General features: G+C 33.4%; 1 protein-coding gene across 2 annotated transcripts; it reads right to left on the bottom strand.

Moving 5' to 3' along the window:
* LOC109845488 (magnesium transporter MRS2-F-like) lies at positions 572-5,117 on the bottom strand. Of its 2 annotated transcripts, none has more exons than XR_002248374.1 (5): positions 5,005-5,117; positions 3,548-3,693; positions 2,183-2,318; positions 1,465-1,546; positions 572-899 (listed from the first exon to the last, which is right to left on the bottom strand). XR_002248374.1 is itself a non-coding variant. In XM_020414741.1 (5 exons), coding segments are annotated over exons 2-5 (261 nt in total). In that variant the 5' UTR covers positions 3,601-3,693; positions 5,005-5,117; the 3' UTR covers positions 572-898. The 2 variants fall into 2 exon arrangements, 1 of the variants encoding a protein (XP_020270330.1); XM_020414741.1 differs by having other exon boundaries at positions 1,476-1,546.

The following is a 17,265-nucleotide window of genomic DNA, read 5'->3' as shown; positions in this document are numbered from 1 at the left end:
TCAGAGATTTGGTAGGAGGAGAGAGATCGTGAGACTGGCCTATTATCTAAGTCTAACCTTCAAGCCCATCTTCAGGCCATCCTTTATTCAAAAAAAAAGTTAATTCTCAACAAGGTATTCCACAACACTAGTATGTACCCCATGCCAAGCACGGTCCTCGCCTCTTTTCTACCATTGCACTTGGAACGCCCCTCCTCTTAGTTTTAAAAGGGTAAAATAGAATGAATAAAAGGGTTCAATTATAACCAATTTTGAAAGGGGAAACACTTTCAAAAAATAATAAAAATATTATTTGAGGGTTCAACTATAAGTAGTAAATTGAGAAAATTCGTTAGATAAAGGATAGAGCATTATGTTGCATTTACATGTAATTAAGTTGCAATTTTCTAATGTTTTTTTATCTCAATTTTATTTTTATACAAACTGATTCCTACAGCTAGCAACTATGAAGAATTTCAAATGAGTTGCATTTGAAAAATAGATGCCTAATAATATTGTATGGTGCAAATATAACAATAGTACTCCAACAACTCACACATAATGGCCTAATAAAACAATATAGCAACAAAACTTTACATTCAATATAACATATATTCATGAGTCAGTCACTTGAGTGACAACCAATCATGAATTTTTACGAATGAGTTATCTCTTGATGCATATTTTACTTCATCATACAAAATAATGCAAACTAACCTCTTAACTATATCGTGCCTTAAAGACAAACATTATAAAATCATATATTTATCATTAGGGAAAAAAAGAAACAAAGCCAGTAAAAAGAAGAGAAATAAGAGCAAAACCTGAAATAGAACTATTGCAAGCTTAAACGGGGTCTTAGATTATTTAGGCGAGGAAATTTCCTACTCCGAGATCTTCTTAACGACCTTCTCCATGACCTGAAAACCATAGAAGTTCTCTATCATTGATTCTAAGCGAAAAATTATAGAATATGATAATTGACCTGTCCAAAAAAATATTTATCAAATATTAAAATACACTACTATAAATCATCAGCTAAGTATAATACTCTTTAGTAATGTGCCTTTTCAAAGATTCGTTATTAATGTTAAAGAGAAATAAATAGAAAATGAACAAAATTTTGACAGAGGAAATCTTCAGATATGAGCACATATCAATAGTTCATTACTTTAGAGGAAATATTCAGATCTGAGCACATATCTGTATATTCTCTCGCCAACTGTGGCAGAAGAAATCTTCATTTTCTCCTCAATAAAAGCCCTCCAAAATTTCTAAAAATGATCCTTAACTGTTATTGACGAAATTTAGAAACTTTAGTTTTTATCTTTATGGTTATATCATCCCTAGCCATCATTAACCAAATCTAAAGATTAAATACCTACTCAAAACTGAAACCGAAATAGCACAATAAAGGTCAATCTTTTCAGTGCATAAATGTGTGAAAATATGTATTTAAAATTGAAAATTGAAAAGTGAAATTACTGTTTCATAACTATGATGAACCGAGTTGACCCTCCGATTCGATCCATCCATCATCATCTCTGACATAATCAATCTCCAATCCCTAACCCACGAACAAACAAAACCCATTAAAACTTAGCAACCAAATCTTCATTAAAAACAGCAAAAGAGATTACCTAAATCAAGTTTAAACATAAGGGGTAGGGATATGATTAGAATTAGGCACTATTAAGATTAGCTAAATCAAATTTAATCATTATAAATAGAAATTAGCATCTTCATCATGCTAAAAGAAGTTTTTACTATGTATGAATAGTGAATGATCCTCCTATAAGTATAGAGGAGTAGATCCAAGTGTAAAGCATCAAACAAACTTATTTCTCACAATACTCAATTTATCCTAAGATTGTGTTAGTCACATCATTAATAAATTAATATCTAATATCCCCTATCAAGTCTCTTCACAGCTTTGTGTGCATAAACTATCTCAATGTCAACAATTAGATTGTGTTCAATAGCAAAATCTATTGAGTTTATTTGATGCCACCCACACAATTAGATAGTACACGTTGAATTTGGTCTAATACTGGAGCCTTGTGCACTTTACATTATTTCTATATAATTTTCTCCTTGTCCTCCTCTTATTTCATAAATACTAAAACTTTATTGAATAAGTGAGCTTAAAATAAGGATATTTAACATTGATGAAGATGCTTGTATAAAAAGAAGAGTAACTTACAGAGGAAAGTTTGTTTAAGGTACCATCTATCTGCATAAAGTAGGCCTCTAAGAGCATCTCCAATTCTTCAATGCAAGGGTTGAAACCAATATAACTTCCATGGTTGTTCTCTGTCTCATTTTTAAAATTTTCATCTCTGAAGATATATGACATATTACACATTAGAAAATCAAACAGCATCAAGAATTAAATAATTACTAAAAACATAAGTTGTACCCAAAAAATCATCTCATAAGTTCTCAGCACTGTGCCTTGCGCTTTGAACTTACAAATTTGAATGAAAGTAATGCATCATGTGAGAACGAAGATTGACCTTTATCCATTGCCAATAATTCAACAACAAATGCAAGGGCCTAGCAATGTGCTTTTCCCTTTTCTTGGGTTGGATGCTATTTTTAACCATGCTAGTTATGTTTCTAGAATGATTGTCGTAGGATCAAGCTTTCCAGTACTGAATGTTCATCATCACATAAAATGCATGCTTCTTAGTCATCTTCTAATAATGTTCATAGGAAACTATATGTGAATCCACAACTAAATAATGCTCAAGTTGTTCTCCTGGAATTCTACGTGTTCACTTCCTTTCATATAAGCACAAATATATTCTTTATCCTGATTAGTATTCATGCACAATAACCTATTCAAAGATTTTTTATAAATTTCAATTTTATATTTTTACCAAATTTATCGAAGTATTGAACCGTATTGCTGACGTGGTTAGGTTAATAAAGTAGGGAATCAAGGTAAAATAGGTGCATATTGGATGTTTAGTGAACATAAGAAACTATTATTATGTTCATATTTCCATAAGGATACTCTTTATGTATGGAAATACATGTCCTGGTAATAAAAGTTTCATATGCCTATACAGTTCAACTAACATGGGAGCTGACCGTTTCATTACCGAATGGAATAATAAATTCTTGTGATCAACCCAAAAAGTTTGTCATAAAGACTTTGTTCTTAGTGTGTCCGTTTCTTTGTAAAATTTTGTCTCTATTTAAGCTGAAACGTGCATGGTGTGAATCATCATAATTTCTACTCTCTAGAGAAGGCATTTTATTGTGAACGCTTCCCCTCATGTTCATACAGAAAATTATATCAATTAAATGATAATTAATTTTTCTATAGGTAATGAACTCCAATTGCATGCATAGTCCAGGTCTAACAGGTCCTATGGTTTATTTAATTTAGATCTTAGGTCCACAAAGAAACAGCTCTTTTCGCCCTATATTTTAGTGACACGATTAGTGAGCAGAACTTCAAGAAAAAGTTCCAAATGATGCTTGCAATATCACAATTTGCCTAAAACATCTTCATTGCCACATAGATAATTAAATCTCTCCAAAAATCTAGGTATTTTACCTCTCTTCATCCATTTCAGAACCATCATTGTCAAGATCCCCTCTCGAAGACATCTCGCCAACTCAATTAGACATAAGCTTCTCCGTAAGGTACATCTCTGCCATATCCATGTCATCATCCAGTAGATGTTCAAGTTCATCCCTCACCTGTTAAGAGTACAAAGTAGTACCCAAAAAATGAGAAGAAAGTGAGTAGAAGTAGAGGACAGAGAAACAGGATTATGATGACATTGTGATTGTAGTTGCTCTTCCTTTAGAATAAGTGCACCTTAGGTAACCTTAGATCCACAATAGACCATCATCATCATGACTGACCAAAAGAAGTGGTAAATATATAGATCATGCATCAAAATGAAAAGTATACTACTTCCCTACAAATATGCATAACAATATAACATGTTGTAATAAATGTTGCATCAACACAGAAGCAATGCCTTTAAACACGTAGTGGCAAGATAACTCATTAAACAGGTTTCATTAGAGAAAAACAGAAAATCATTTTTCCTTTACATGTTCTTCAACTAAAATCTTTATCAATGTTTTCTCTCTCCTCTCCTTCAACCTTCTTACCCTACTAATTGTGAGACGTCAATCGAGTATAAGTATCTTAAATGAAAAAAAATTATATATATATAAGGCATTTAAAAATAAATCAAAAAAAAACTGTAACAAAAGATGAGCACTCACATGGGAAAAAAGCAATGTAAACATAATAAGCTCTCTTTCTCTGAATCCATCCTAAAAATTATATATGATTAGAGAATGAGCAACTAAGAACTTCCTCCTACTACTCCGATCTCCCCCAAATTCATTCTTGTTTCTTAAATTCTCAATTCTACCTCACATTGCTCTCATAAAGGTCTTTGCTTTCACTATCTTTTCCTTTATCATATGCCATTCGGGGTTCTTATTCACTCAATAGGCAAATTTAATATATAACTACCATCCCAGAAACTTAGCAAGGAATGTAAAACTTCCCAACTTTAATAGTATATAGAAACCATCAGCAATCAATGTAAAATTAAAGCACACAACTGATAAATAGTGTCACTTGCAAGAGAACAAAACCCTAATCTTCAACAATCATCACTGCAGATACAGTTAGAAACAAATCTAACCCTCCCTAACTCACTCAAGTTTCCCCTCTTGTATGTGCAAATACTATCTAACAAAGTCCTCCACCCCTAATTTCCTCAATTCAGCTCAAAAAAGAAAAAAAAAAGAAACTAATTCATCAAAATTAACTAAAAGGACTGAAACCCTAATTTCCAACAATTATAATTGCAGATTCAGTTAGAAACAATAGAACACCCGAACCAACTATTTTTTTCCCTCTGTGCATAGTCTCTAATGAAGCCCTAAATCACCAAAATTTCTTCAATTTCAGCAAATATCTAAGAAAATTACCAAACGAAAACAATAAAGAGCCAGAATCCCTAAAAAGAACCAAAAGCTTACCGTCTTCCACATCCTCGTCGGCTTCGAACGGGCCGAAATTTGCTTCCTAGATCCTGCGAGAAATTACCTTTCGATTCGAGGGAGGATCAGTGACGGCGGCCGGCGGCGGCGGGGATGGGAGGCTGGGCGGTGGTGGGCGTGGAGCTGGTCGTCGGCTTCGAGGCGGCGCGTTGTGGGTGGCGCGTGCGGTGTGGGTGCGCGATCGCTGGCCTTTTGAGAGTGGTGCGCGGGATTTGAGAGAAAGCGGGCAATTTCTGAGAGCAGATGTTGGTAGTATGAAGATTGAAAAGAATTTAGAGAGTGAGGCGTGCCGTGCGTGCGTGTGGTGTGCGGGCGGGTGGCGGGGGGACGGGTCGGGCCGGGGGGAGGCATTGTGCAGAGAGGTGGGCATTTTTGAATATGAAAAATTCCTCAAGGACCCAAAATATGGACCCAATTCAGAGGCGGACAAGTGCAGGCTGTCTTCTCTCCTATTTGGGCATAATGGAGTTGGCCATCATTAATGATGGCTAACTCATTATCCAATTAGAACGAGGGCAGACACCTCACTTGTCCCCTTTATTTCGCCGTCCCATATTTTGGGTCCCTGTAGCAAAGCATCTTTTGAAATCTTGAAGGAGTTGTGAGAGTGAGGGTGGGAGGTGAATCCTGAGAGATGGGGTAAATTGTCCATTGAATAATTTTACGTCTTTGGGGATATTTGAGTGGGGTAAATGGAATAAATGGATAATAAGATTAATTGGAGCCTTTGATTTGACAAAATAATTGTGGATAATTCATGTGGGATAATTGATGATGTGGCACCTTATTAAAATATAATTTTATCTATTAATTACTTCTAAATTAACTTATCCAATTGGTTTAGTATATTATTTAGTATATTATTATAATATAAATATTATTTTACTTTATATTAAAATATAATATATTGTACTATACTTACAAATTACTATTATTAATTATTATATTGTATTGTATTATATTATATTAGCATGCTATACTATATATAATAATTAATATAATATAATATCAATATATTTAATATAATATTTTAATAATATAATATTTAATATAATACATTATTTTATTTATACAAAAATATAATATGTTATACAATAATTACTAATTAACATTATATTAGTATGCTACATTATATAATAATTGATATAATATATGAATAATATATTTAATATAATACTTTAATAATATATTATTTAATTTAATATATTATAATATAGTATCATAGGATATAATGTACTAATTAACATTATATAATAATATATTACATAATATTATTAATATATGTTATTAAAATATTATATATATGTTATTAAAATATTAATATATGTTATTATATAATATTATTAATATATGTTATTAAAATATTATATAATATTATAATAAAACATTATACTATAATTACCATTATATAATATTATTAATATATTTTATTAAATTATGTTATTAAAATATTAATATATGTTATATTTTATATATCATGTCATATATTTATAATATAATTAGCATGTATTAGTTAAGTAATACAAAAATATTTTAAAATTATCCCAATTGCCTTCAAAGTGGAATAACATTGTTCCAATATGGAGGATGGGGTAAGTTTTACTATTAGGATAAAAATTTTGTATATGAGGGGTAATTTTATCCCAAGTGGTGTAATTGTCTCACTAGTGTTCTAAAAAACCAATAACACAAAAAGGTATTATCCTTGTATCATTGTCCCAATGAATAACACTTTAAAATAGAATCCCCAGAATTATCCCATTATCCCCCAAAATGTCTCAACCAATAATCCCCCCTAATAACGCGGTGAGAAGAGAGGGGAGAGGAAAGAGAATTACTATAGAATGAATAGTAATTCTTGTATCCTTCCGTTTGTATAGAGTAGTAGATTACCGACACCCATGTTGCTCAACACCTATTCGTATCCTATCATCTCAATTTCAACAAGCCTAAGCTTCCTATTCACCATTTGGGATACTGGCGAATTGTTTTTTTTTTCTTTATGGACTTCATGCATGTCGAGCTTCTCCTCAATGTTCTATTAAACATCGGTACGCCTCTTGGCATTCAATCGAGCTGCTCATTCATATCGGTGACCCTTTTAAAACCCATTGCCGTCACATTCGGAATTTCAGCTAAGACTCGGGTCTCTTTCTTTTATGCGAGATATCTTCTTCACGGCCTCAACAACAACTATTGACATTTTCCTCGCAACGAGCTTCTCCTCTTCACAGTCTCGACATTGACTATCAGTATCCTCTCCGTCGATGTACAATGATTTCTATCCCTCGTCGTTCGATCTTGTTGCCACTACAAATTTCTCTATTGATGTATAAGTGATACGGGTGTATCTTCTCTTCGGAACTTAGCGATCCTCATGGGAGCTTGAGGATAGATGATTCTCATGATAACATGAGAATAGAGGTGTCAAACAGTACAAGGGAACGCAGGAGGAAGCGTGGAACGAGATGACTAGCAGAAGAATCGAAGTATCCAGTTTTCAGCCTGTGAGTCGACTCATAACAGTCACGAGTCGACTCATCAGGTTGATTCGACTCATAACTGTCATGAGTCGACTCATCGCTGGTTTTTGAGTTTTGTCCAGTTTCTGACGAGTCGACTCATCTCAGTCATGAGTCGACTCATCGATGGTTTCCTGGTTCGTTTGGGTTTCTGTTCACACGAATTCCTGTTGGTTTTGGGTCTGGTTATTTACCAAATTGCCATCCACGTTTGTACACCTATATAAAGGATTGTTTTAGGGTTTCTAAACAATCAGAGAGTTTAATCAAGAGAGATTAAAAGTGTAATTGAGATTTGGAGAGCATGTTCTTCAATTCTAGAGTGAGATTGTGAGGGATTGTAAATTGCATACTCATAATCTAGAGAAGGTATTTTCCTTCGCCCAAAACCTGAGTTATTCTTGTGTTCTTATTGTTTTCTCCTCTACCCACCTTTGATAATTCCGCGATCAAAGGTGCTCGCACGGCAACTCGTATCAATAAGGATTACTATCCTTGTTGTTCATCTCGTCGACATTGAGTTCTTCTCCATCGATGCTCTAGAATTCCTATCCTACCCGATCGATCATACAGCCGTTGGGTTTCTCTTATCGATGCTCCTGGATTACATCATATATTATCGATTTTGTCACCACAGTTAAGACTCTTTCATCGACTCTCAGACGCATGTCTTTTGCAAATATCGGCTCTTCTTATCCAAACTCTTGGTGTTCGGTCCACCATTAGTTTGAAGGGATATAACAACAGTCGTCGCCGCCTGATGCGGCATAATTATGTACCAAAATTGCAAGTGCACAATTGATCAAGTTATAGTATAAAAAGTTATTGCAAGTGCACAATTGATCAAGTTATAGTATAAAAAGTTATCGATCCCACGAGGAAGGTGATTTTAAGAAATTATTAGAATCATTGATCAAGTTATAGTATAAAAAGTTATCGATCCCACGAGGAAGGTGATTTTAAGAAATTATTAGAATAGGTTCTTATGTTGTGTGCGTGATAAAATAAGATTAAAGAATATGTGTGATTATGATGAGTGATTGTTGTGAATATATACAAGAGACAATAAATTGAATTTTAGAGAAAAGAAATAAGAATCAAAGAATAAATGAAATCATAAGGCAAGAAAGAAGAATGAATAAAATCAAGAATTAAAATCAAGAATGAAAAGAAAATTTAAGAAAGTCAAGATGGAGGATTCAATTAAGATATGAGAAATCTAGAATTTAATCCACTACCTAATCTCAATTACAAAATACAAACTATTCTCTTTTTATCATATTTCAACTTAGATTTATTAAGCATAGACTATCAAACCATTTAAGGAAAGTATAACCTATCAAATTATCATCTAAGTCAAAATTACTATTCATGATAAGAACAACAACATGATAATAATCCTAGAATTCATAAGCATAACCTATCAAACCATTTAAGATAAGCATAGATTATCAAATTCTTCTTCTACCAATTAGTTCTCTAGTTAATTATCCTAAACATGAATATTTTAAGTGAAAGTGAATAATTCATACAATATAAAAGAAATTAGACTAGTTTCATATAATTCTAAGATTCCTACAAGAATTAATTTCACATCTTAAGAAATAAAAGCAAGAAGAAAAATAACTAATTACAAAAAAAAAAAAAAAAAATCTAAACTATGAACAAGAAATAAATCTAACTACAAAGAATTAAAATCTAAGTTACAAAATAAATTGTAAAAATTAAATTCAAGAAAATAAATCTACTCTACAAAATAAAGTACAAAAAGAAATAAAAAGACAAAAAAATAAATCTACACTACAAGCATGAATGTAAATCTAACTAATAAGCAATAATAAAGAAATTACTAAAAAGAAATAAAAGAGAAAAGAAATAGAGAAAAGAAATGCAAACCTTTAATTTGCTCTTCATCTCCATCCTCATCATTCAACAAAGAGGAGAAAAGACAAATTTAAATGGGAGAAAAAATTATTATTATTAATTACAACAAAAGTTATAATTTTTTTTGGAAGGTCTTCTCAATTAAGAGTAATCCTCCTATTCAAATGGAATTACAAATTTTTTCACACCTCTAACCCCTCACTCTCTACCCCTATTTATAGTAAACATCAGTGAATGAGAGCAATTGGATTGAAATCTTATCCAAAAATAACAAATTTTAGCCTTAGATTCGTAACAAACTGTACGTCCGTATCGATGCCGGCATCGATACGGGTATCTGCTGGCCTCACCGTATCGATGCTGGCATCGATACGGGTATCGATGCTGGCATCGATACGATACCCAGCCTTCTCCTTTTTCAGCCCGCAGCTTCCTCTTCTCCTTGGCTTTTGGGCTTGGGCTTTTGATATATTTTTCTTTTCTTCTTTTGGGCTTTGACATTTTTCCTTCTTTTGGTTTTGGCCTTTTGGATAATTTGGCAATTGATTTTCCAATGGGCTTTTTTGCTTCATTTCTTCATTAAATCAAGGGCTTTTTGTTAAGAGATGAGAGTTTTGAGATTTATTCTTCATTAACCTGCAATTAAAGATAAAAACAATTATTAGTGGTATATTTATTCATATAAAATAGATAATAAGGGTATAAAATTACAATAAAATATGATTATCAAACACCCCCACACCTAAACTTTTGCTAGTCCTCTAGCAAAGAAAGAAAAAGAAAATCCTAACTCACTTTCGCAGGAATCGTGATTGTATTTAGCGCTTACAACAAGCCTTTAAACCCCTAGGTTACCCTAGTGGATGAGTTGTAGTCTCGTGAGGGTTTGCAGTGAATATACTGATAATCATATTTTTATTACAATTTTATACCATCATTATTTATTTTATATGAATAAATATATCATTAATAATTGTTGTTAGATTAGTTTGCACATAATTGAATGAAAATATAAATAAATATTATTAAATGTAAAAACCCCTCAAAATCTCTCTTCTCTATTTTGTAGCATTTTAGAAGCCCATGAAGCAAAAGCTTAAAAGAGGAAAATGATAGAAGCCACAAAATCAAGCTCCTTTAAAGCCCAAAGCCCATCAACAAATGAAAATCAAATGGGAATCTCCAAGACCGGACTTGCTGCAGCTCTTTCCTTGCTGCAAAATTTTCTTCATTAGACCGATGCTGCATATTTGGATTTAATCTTCAATGGGCCAATGACTTGCTGCTGCAGACTTTGCTTGGACTTGAGGTGGAGTTGGAATGATCAATGGGCCGGACTTGGTTTTTGATTTTCAAAATCAAGGGAATTGATTTTCTTTTGAAAATCAAATAAATCAAAGGTGGAGATTGTTGCTTGGGGCTCAAGACAAATCCAATGGCTCATATTCATTGAAGATTACTATAAATAGGGGTAGAGAGTGAGGGGTTAGAGGTGTGAAAATTTTGTAAACTCCTTTTGGAGAGGAGGGCTACTCTTAATTGAGAAGGCCTTCCAAAAATTGTAACTTTAGTTGCAATTAATAAAAATAATTTTTTCCTCTTTAAATTTGTTCTTTCTCCTCTTGTTGAATGATGAGGATGGAGATGAAGAGCAATTTGAAGGTTTGCATTTCTTTTCTCTTTTATTTCTTTTTAGTAATTTCTTTATTATTGCTTATTAGTTAGATTTAAATTCATGCTTGTAGTGTAGATTTATTTTCTTGTCTTTTTTATTTCTTTTTGCACTTTAATTTGTAGAGTAGATTTATTTTTCTTGCATTTAATTTCTGCAATTTATTTTGTAGTTTAGATTTTTATTTTCTTTGTAGTTAGATTTATTTCTTGTTCATAGTTTAGATTTTTCTTTTCTTTTTATTTTTGTAATTAGTTCTTTTTCTTGTTTTTATTTCTTAAAGATGTGAATTTAATTCTTGTAGGAAGTTTAGAATTATATGAAACTAGTCTAATTTCCTTTATATTGTATGAATTATTCTCTTGCACTTAAAATGTTCATGTTTAGGATAATCAACTAGAGAACTAATCGGTAGAAGAAGAATTTGATAATCTATGCTTATCTTAAATGGTTTGATAGGTTATGCTTATGAATTCTAGGATTATTATCATGTTGTTGTTCTTATCATGAATAGTAATTTTAACTTAGATGATAATTTGATAGGTTACACTTTCCTTAAATGGTTTGATAATCTATGCTTAATAAATCTAAGTTGAAATATGATAAAAAGAGAATAGTTTATATTTTGTAATTGAAATTGGTTAGTGGATTATATTCTAGATTTCTTACCTCTTTTGAATCCTCCATCTTGACTTTCTTAAATTTTCTTTTCATTCTTAGTTTTATTTCTTGATTTTATTAATTCATATTTCTTGCCTCGTGATTTTATTTATTCTTTGATTCTTCTTTCTCTCCTCTAAAATTTAATTTATTATCTTTTGCATATATTCATAACAATCACTCATCACATTCACACTTATTCTTTATTCCTAATTGTCACGCACAAAATATAAGAACCATTTCTAATAATCTCTTAAAATCACCTTCCTCGTGGGATCGATATTTTTTATACTATAACTTGATAAATTATGCACTTGCAATTTTGGTACATAATTATGCCGCATCATATACCCATAAAATTCGGTCAATTTGCCAAGTTTAAATAAGTCAGTAAATAACAGATTTTCCTTGATATATTTAGACATTCTAATAGAAGTTAGTTAATAATCAAGAAAACGTTTTTATATATAACTCCAATATAAATCTCTTAGAAAATCTTTTCCATTATAGCAATACAAAACCAAGTCAAATCTTAGAGATTTAATTTAAAAGTTTTGAAAAGAACATGCTAACTCTTTGTTTTAAATAACTTTCAAGTCTCTTGATCAAAAATTATTTTTCAGGACCATATATACAAAACAACAATATATATAAAAAAATGGTTAGTGTTATATATATATATATTTTTTCTTCACTCTCTAATTCTTGGTGATTATTTTCTATTTTAACGGGCTTTCTAAGTGACCATTTAACGAGTTTTGGGCCAATGAATCCCAACCCAATTTGGCTTAGGTCATTAAGTACAGAGATACTCATTGGGCTTAATTACTCAGTCAACTTAGGCTTTATAAGATAGAATCACCTTGAATTTAAGAGTTTTTTTTTTCTTTGGTGCCCATTTTTCGCACTCTTCTTTTATAAGGTTAGTTTTTTTTAATATATATATATGTGTAAGTGTATATAGTCTGGAAAAAAATGTGTAAATCAAGATAACTTGAAAAAAATATTTTCAACTCTAAGTTAAGCATGCAAAAATTTTATTATTTTTAATTAAAAATCTAAGGTAAGACTTAAGTAAAGTATACTACTTAAAAAATCATTTCTTAAGAATTTTATTTAGAGTTATCATAAAAGGTAAACTTGAGTATGTCACTAACTAGGGATTAGAAAATTTAAAATCTATCAATTAGATTAATTATTACTTAACTCTATTAATTTGGCAAGTGACAATATTTTTATAATATTTTTTTTTAGAAAAAGGAAAAAAAATTACAAAAATGCAACTAAAAAGGTGAAATAAAGGGAAAAAATAACTAATTCCCACCCCCACACCTAAATTCTGCATTGTCCTCAATGCAAATTCGCTGATGCACAAAGTAAAGCAGATAAGACTTGAAGAACTTACATTTGTTCGGTCGACAATGATGATAAGGATCTGCAATTACTGTTAGTATGAGGATGAAGAAATCTAATAAGAGAGAAAAAATTGTAATTATTGTTTTTTTTATTTTATTTTATTTTATTTTATTTTCCTTTCCTTTTTATTTTTTTTATTTATTATTTTTTTATAGATAATGAGGTTCGTGAAGGACCAACACCTCTTCCTCTCCGAGTGTAGAAAATTCTAAAAATGGTTTCAGACGTTGACCATTTATTTTAAAAATGTTACCATTTTTAGGATGTTCTATCTCGACAGCCCCATGTGGAAAAACTTGTTTGACAAAAAATGGACCTGTCCATCTTGATCTCAATTTTCCAGGAAAAAGATGTAATTTTGAATTGTACAATAAAACTTTTTGTCCTGGAGAGAGTTTTTCGTAAAATTGATTTGTCATGAAAAATCTTGGTTTTCTCTTTGTAAATTTTTGAGTTTATGGTCATGAAAAATCTTGGTTTTCTCTTTGTAAATTTTTGAGTTTATGTATGTATCATTTCTAATTTCTTCTAACTTATTTATTTGGAGCAATCTGTTCTTACCTGCCGAGTCTGAGTCAAAATTCAACTGTTTTATTGCCCACATTGCTCGATGTTCCAACTCTACTGGTAGGTGACAAGCTTTTCTAAACACTAATCTGTATGGTGACATCCCCAAATTGGCCTTGAAAGCTGTTCTATATGCCCACAGAGCATCACATAATTTTACAGACCAATCTTTTCTGTTATGATTAACTATTTTTTCTAAGATTTGTTTGATCTATCTGTTTATGTCCTCTACTTGTCCACTGGTTTGGGGGTGATAAGGAGTTGACAATTTGCGTGTGATTGAATATTTCCTCATCAAAGCCTCAAAAGAACGGTTACAGAAATATGTACTGTTGTCACTGATGATCGCTCGGGGTACTCCAAACCGTGCAAAAATGTTCTCTTTCAAAAACTTGACAACAACATTGTTGTCATTAGTTTTGCAAGCTACTGCCTCAACCCATTTTGACATGTATTCAACGGCTACTAGAATGTAAACATTTCCAAAGAAATTTGGAAATGGTCCTATGAAATCGATACCCCACATATCAAAAAGTTCAACAGATAATATGGGTTGTAAAGGCATCATATTTCTCCTAGTGACCTTCCCTAAAAGCTGACAGCAGTTACAAGTTTTGCAAAACTCATATGAATCCTTGAAAAGAGTGGGCCAGTATAGCCCAGATTGGAGAACTTTTTTAGCTATTTTTCTCGGGCCAAAGTGGCCCCCACAGGCTTGCTCATGACAAAAGGATAGAACACTCCTAGTCTCTTCAGTGGGAACACACCTCCTAAAGATCTGATCAGGACAGTATTTGAACAGATATGGATCATCCCAGTAAAAGTATTTTACTTGGGAGAGAAAACGGGATCTATGCTGTTTGGACCAATGAGAAGGGATCTGGTTCATGACTATGTAGTTCACAATGTCGGCGAACCATGGAACAGATTGGATTTCTAGGAGTTGTTCATCCGGAAAATGTTCATTGATCGGGACGGTTGATGTTGGTGCATTTGGGAGTCGAGAGAGGTGATCTGCTACGGGGTTCTCTGTTCCCCTTCTGTCAAGAATTTGAATGTCAAACTCTTGAAGAAGGAGAATCCATCTAATGAGCCGTGCTTTAGCATCCTTTTTGGTCAAAAGATACTTTAGTGCGGCATGATTTGTGAAAACTTTGGTTAAGGAACCGATGAGATAGGACCGGAATTTTTCTAAGGCAAAGACTACAGCTAAAAACTCTTTTTCTGTGACAGAATAATTTTGCTGGGCATCATTCAGAGTCCTACTGGCGTAGTAGATCACATGCGGTTTTCCATCAAACCGTTGTCCTAAAACAGCACCAATAGCAGAATCAGATGCATCACACATCAGTTCAAAGGGTAAGGTCCAGTCCGGTGCATGAATGATAGGAGCTGTGGTTAGCTCCTTTTTCAGATATTCGAAAGCTTTGAGGCAGTCAGGAGAGAAGACAAATGATGTATCCTTGGCTAAGAGATTGGTCAAGGGTCTAGCAATTTTGCTGAAATCCTTGATAAAACGTCGGTAAAAACCAGCATGACCAAGAAACGATCTGACATCTTTGACTGTTTTGGGAGGAGGGAGATTTGAAATGAGATCTACCTTAGCTTTGTCCACTTCAATTCCCCTATTGAAAATTACATGTCCTAAGACAATGCCTTGTTTGACCATGAAATGATATTTCTCCCAATTGAGAGTCAGATTTTTCTCCCTACACCGTTCTAGGACCAGTTTAAGATGATGCAAACATTAGGAAAATGTGGATGATGCAAACATTAGGAAAATGTGTCACCAAAGATGGAAAAGTCGTCCATGAAAATTTCGAGAAATCGCTCTACCATATCAGAAAAAATACTGATCATGCAACGTTGGAATGTGGCAGGTGCATTACACAGCCCAAAAGGCATGCGTCGGTATGTGAATGTTCCATACGAGCAAGTGAAGGTGGTTTTCTCCTGATCTTCTGGAGCGATAGGGATTTGATTGTACCCTGAATATCCATCCAGGAAACAATAGAACTAGTGTCCTGCTAAACGCTCTAACATTTGGTCAATGAAAGGAAGAGGGAAGTGATCTTTCCGAGTGGCTAAGTTGAGTTTTCGGTAGTCAATGCAAACTCGCCATCCAGTTTGGATCCGAGTGGGAATCAGCTCATTAGCCTCATTTTGGATCACGGTGATCCCAGATTTCTTTGGAACAACTTGGACTGGACTCACCCATGAACTATCAGAAATGGGATAAATGATCCCATGATCGAGACATTTCAGAATGTCTTTCCTAACAGCTTCTTTCATCACTGGGTTTAACCTACGTTGAGCATCTCTAGTAGGTTTGGCATCATCTATCAAATGGATTCGGTGTTGAACAATGGTTGGACTAATCCCTTTGATATCAGCCATGGTCCATCCAATGGCTTCCTTATTCTCTCTTAAAACAGCTAAGAGAGCTTCCTTTTGACCGGTAGTCAACTCAGAAGAAATGATAACTGGTAAAGACTCGTTCTCCCCTAAGTAGGCATACTCTAGATTTTCGGGTAGAGGTTTGAGCTCTAACTTAGGGGGTTCCTCCACAGATGGGCGAAGCTGGACTCGGGGTTCTATCTCTAAAGGTTCTCGTTGCCAGCCAACAGCAAAAACATGATTGACCAGCGGTTCTATCTCAAGTTCGTCATCAGAAAGCTCCTCAATCATTAAATCAGATGCATTTGAATCAGACTCACACTCTCCCTCTTGTTGTTCACTGGATATTCCTTGAATGAAATTCACTTCCATGGGTTCATCAGATGGATCACTAGGCTGTCTCCCTAAGTTGAAGATATTGAGGTCAACAGTCATATTCCCAAAAGATAGTTTCATCTGATCGGTTCTACAATTTATCAAAGCATTTGAGGTGGCTAAGAACGATCTTCCTAGAATGACGGGGATTTGACTTTTAAGATTGGAAACGGGCTGCGTTTCCAAGACAATAAAATCAACAGGGAAAATGAACTCTCCAACAGGAAAAATGGACATCCTCTACCTCTCCTTTGGGAATTTTTACAGATCTATCAGCTAACTGTAGAGTTCATCTTGTCGGTTTAAGTTCTCCTACACCTAGCTGTTGATAGACTGAATAAGGAAGGAGGTTGACACTGGCTCCCAAGTCTAGAAGTGCCTTATCAATGTGAGTGTTACCTATGACGCATGGAATTGTGGGACAACCAGGGTCCTTATATTTTAACGGCATTGGTTTCGAAAAAATTTCATTGAGGTTGGCAGCTAAGAAGACTTTCTTGGGGACATTGGTGGTTCTTTTCTTAGTGCATAAGTCCTTCAAGAACTTTGCATAAGAGGGAATTTGTTCGATTGCATCTAGGAGAGGGATGTTGATCTTGACCTGTTTGAATGTTTCTAGGATTTTCTCAACCTGCGGGGAGTTTTTCCTGGGTTTGAGTCTATCTGGAAAGGGGGCAACGGGCCTATACCTATCTAGATCAGGCTCAATCTCAAGTTCAGCGTTTTGGTCATCGGAAGGAATTGCTT

Source organism: Asparagus officinalis, chromosome 6 (assembly GCF_001876935.1).
Source record: "Asparagus officinalis chromosome 6, Aspof.V1, whole genome shotgun sequence".
NCBI classification, from domain to species: domain Eukaryota; kingdom Viridiplantae; phylum Streptophyta; class Magnoliopsida; order Asparagales; family Asparagaceae; genus Asparagus; species Asparagus officinalis.
This window is presented reverse-complemented; position numbering and strand designations above follow the sequence as displayed.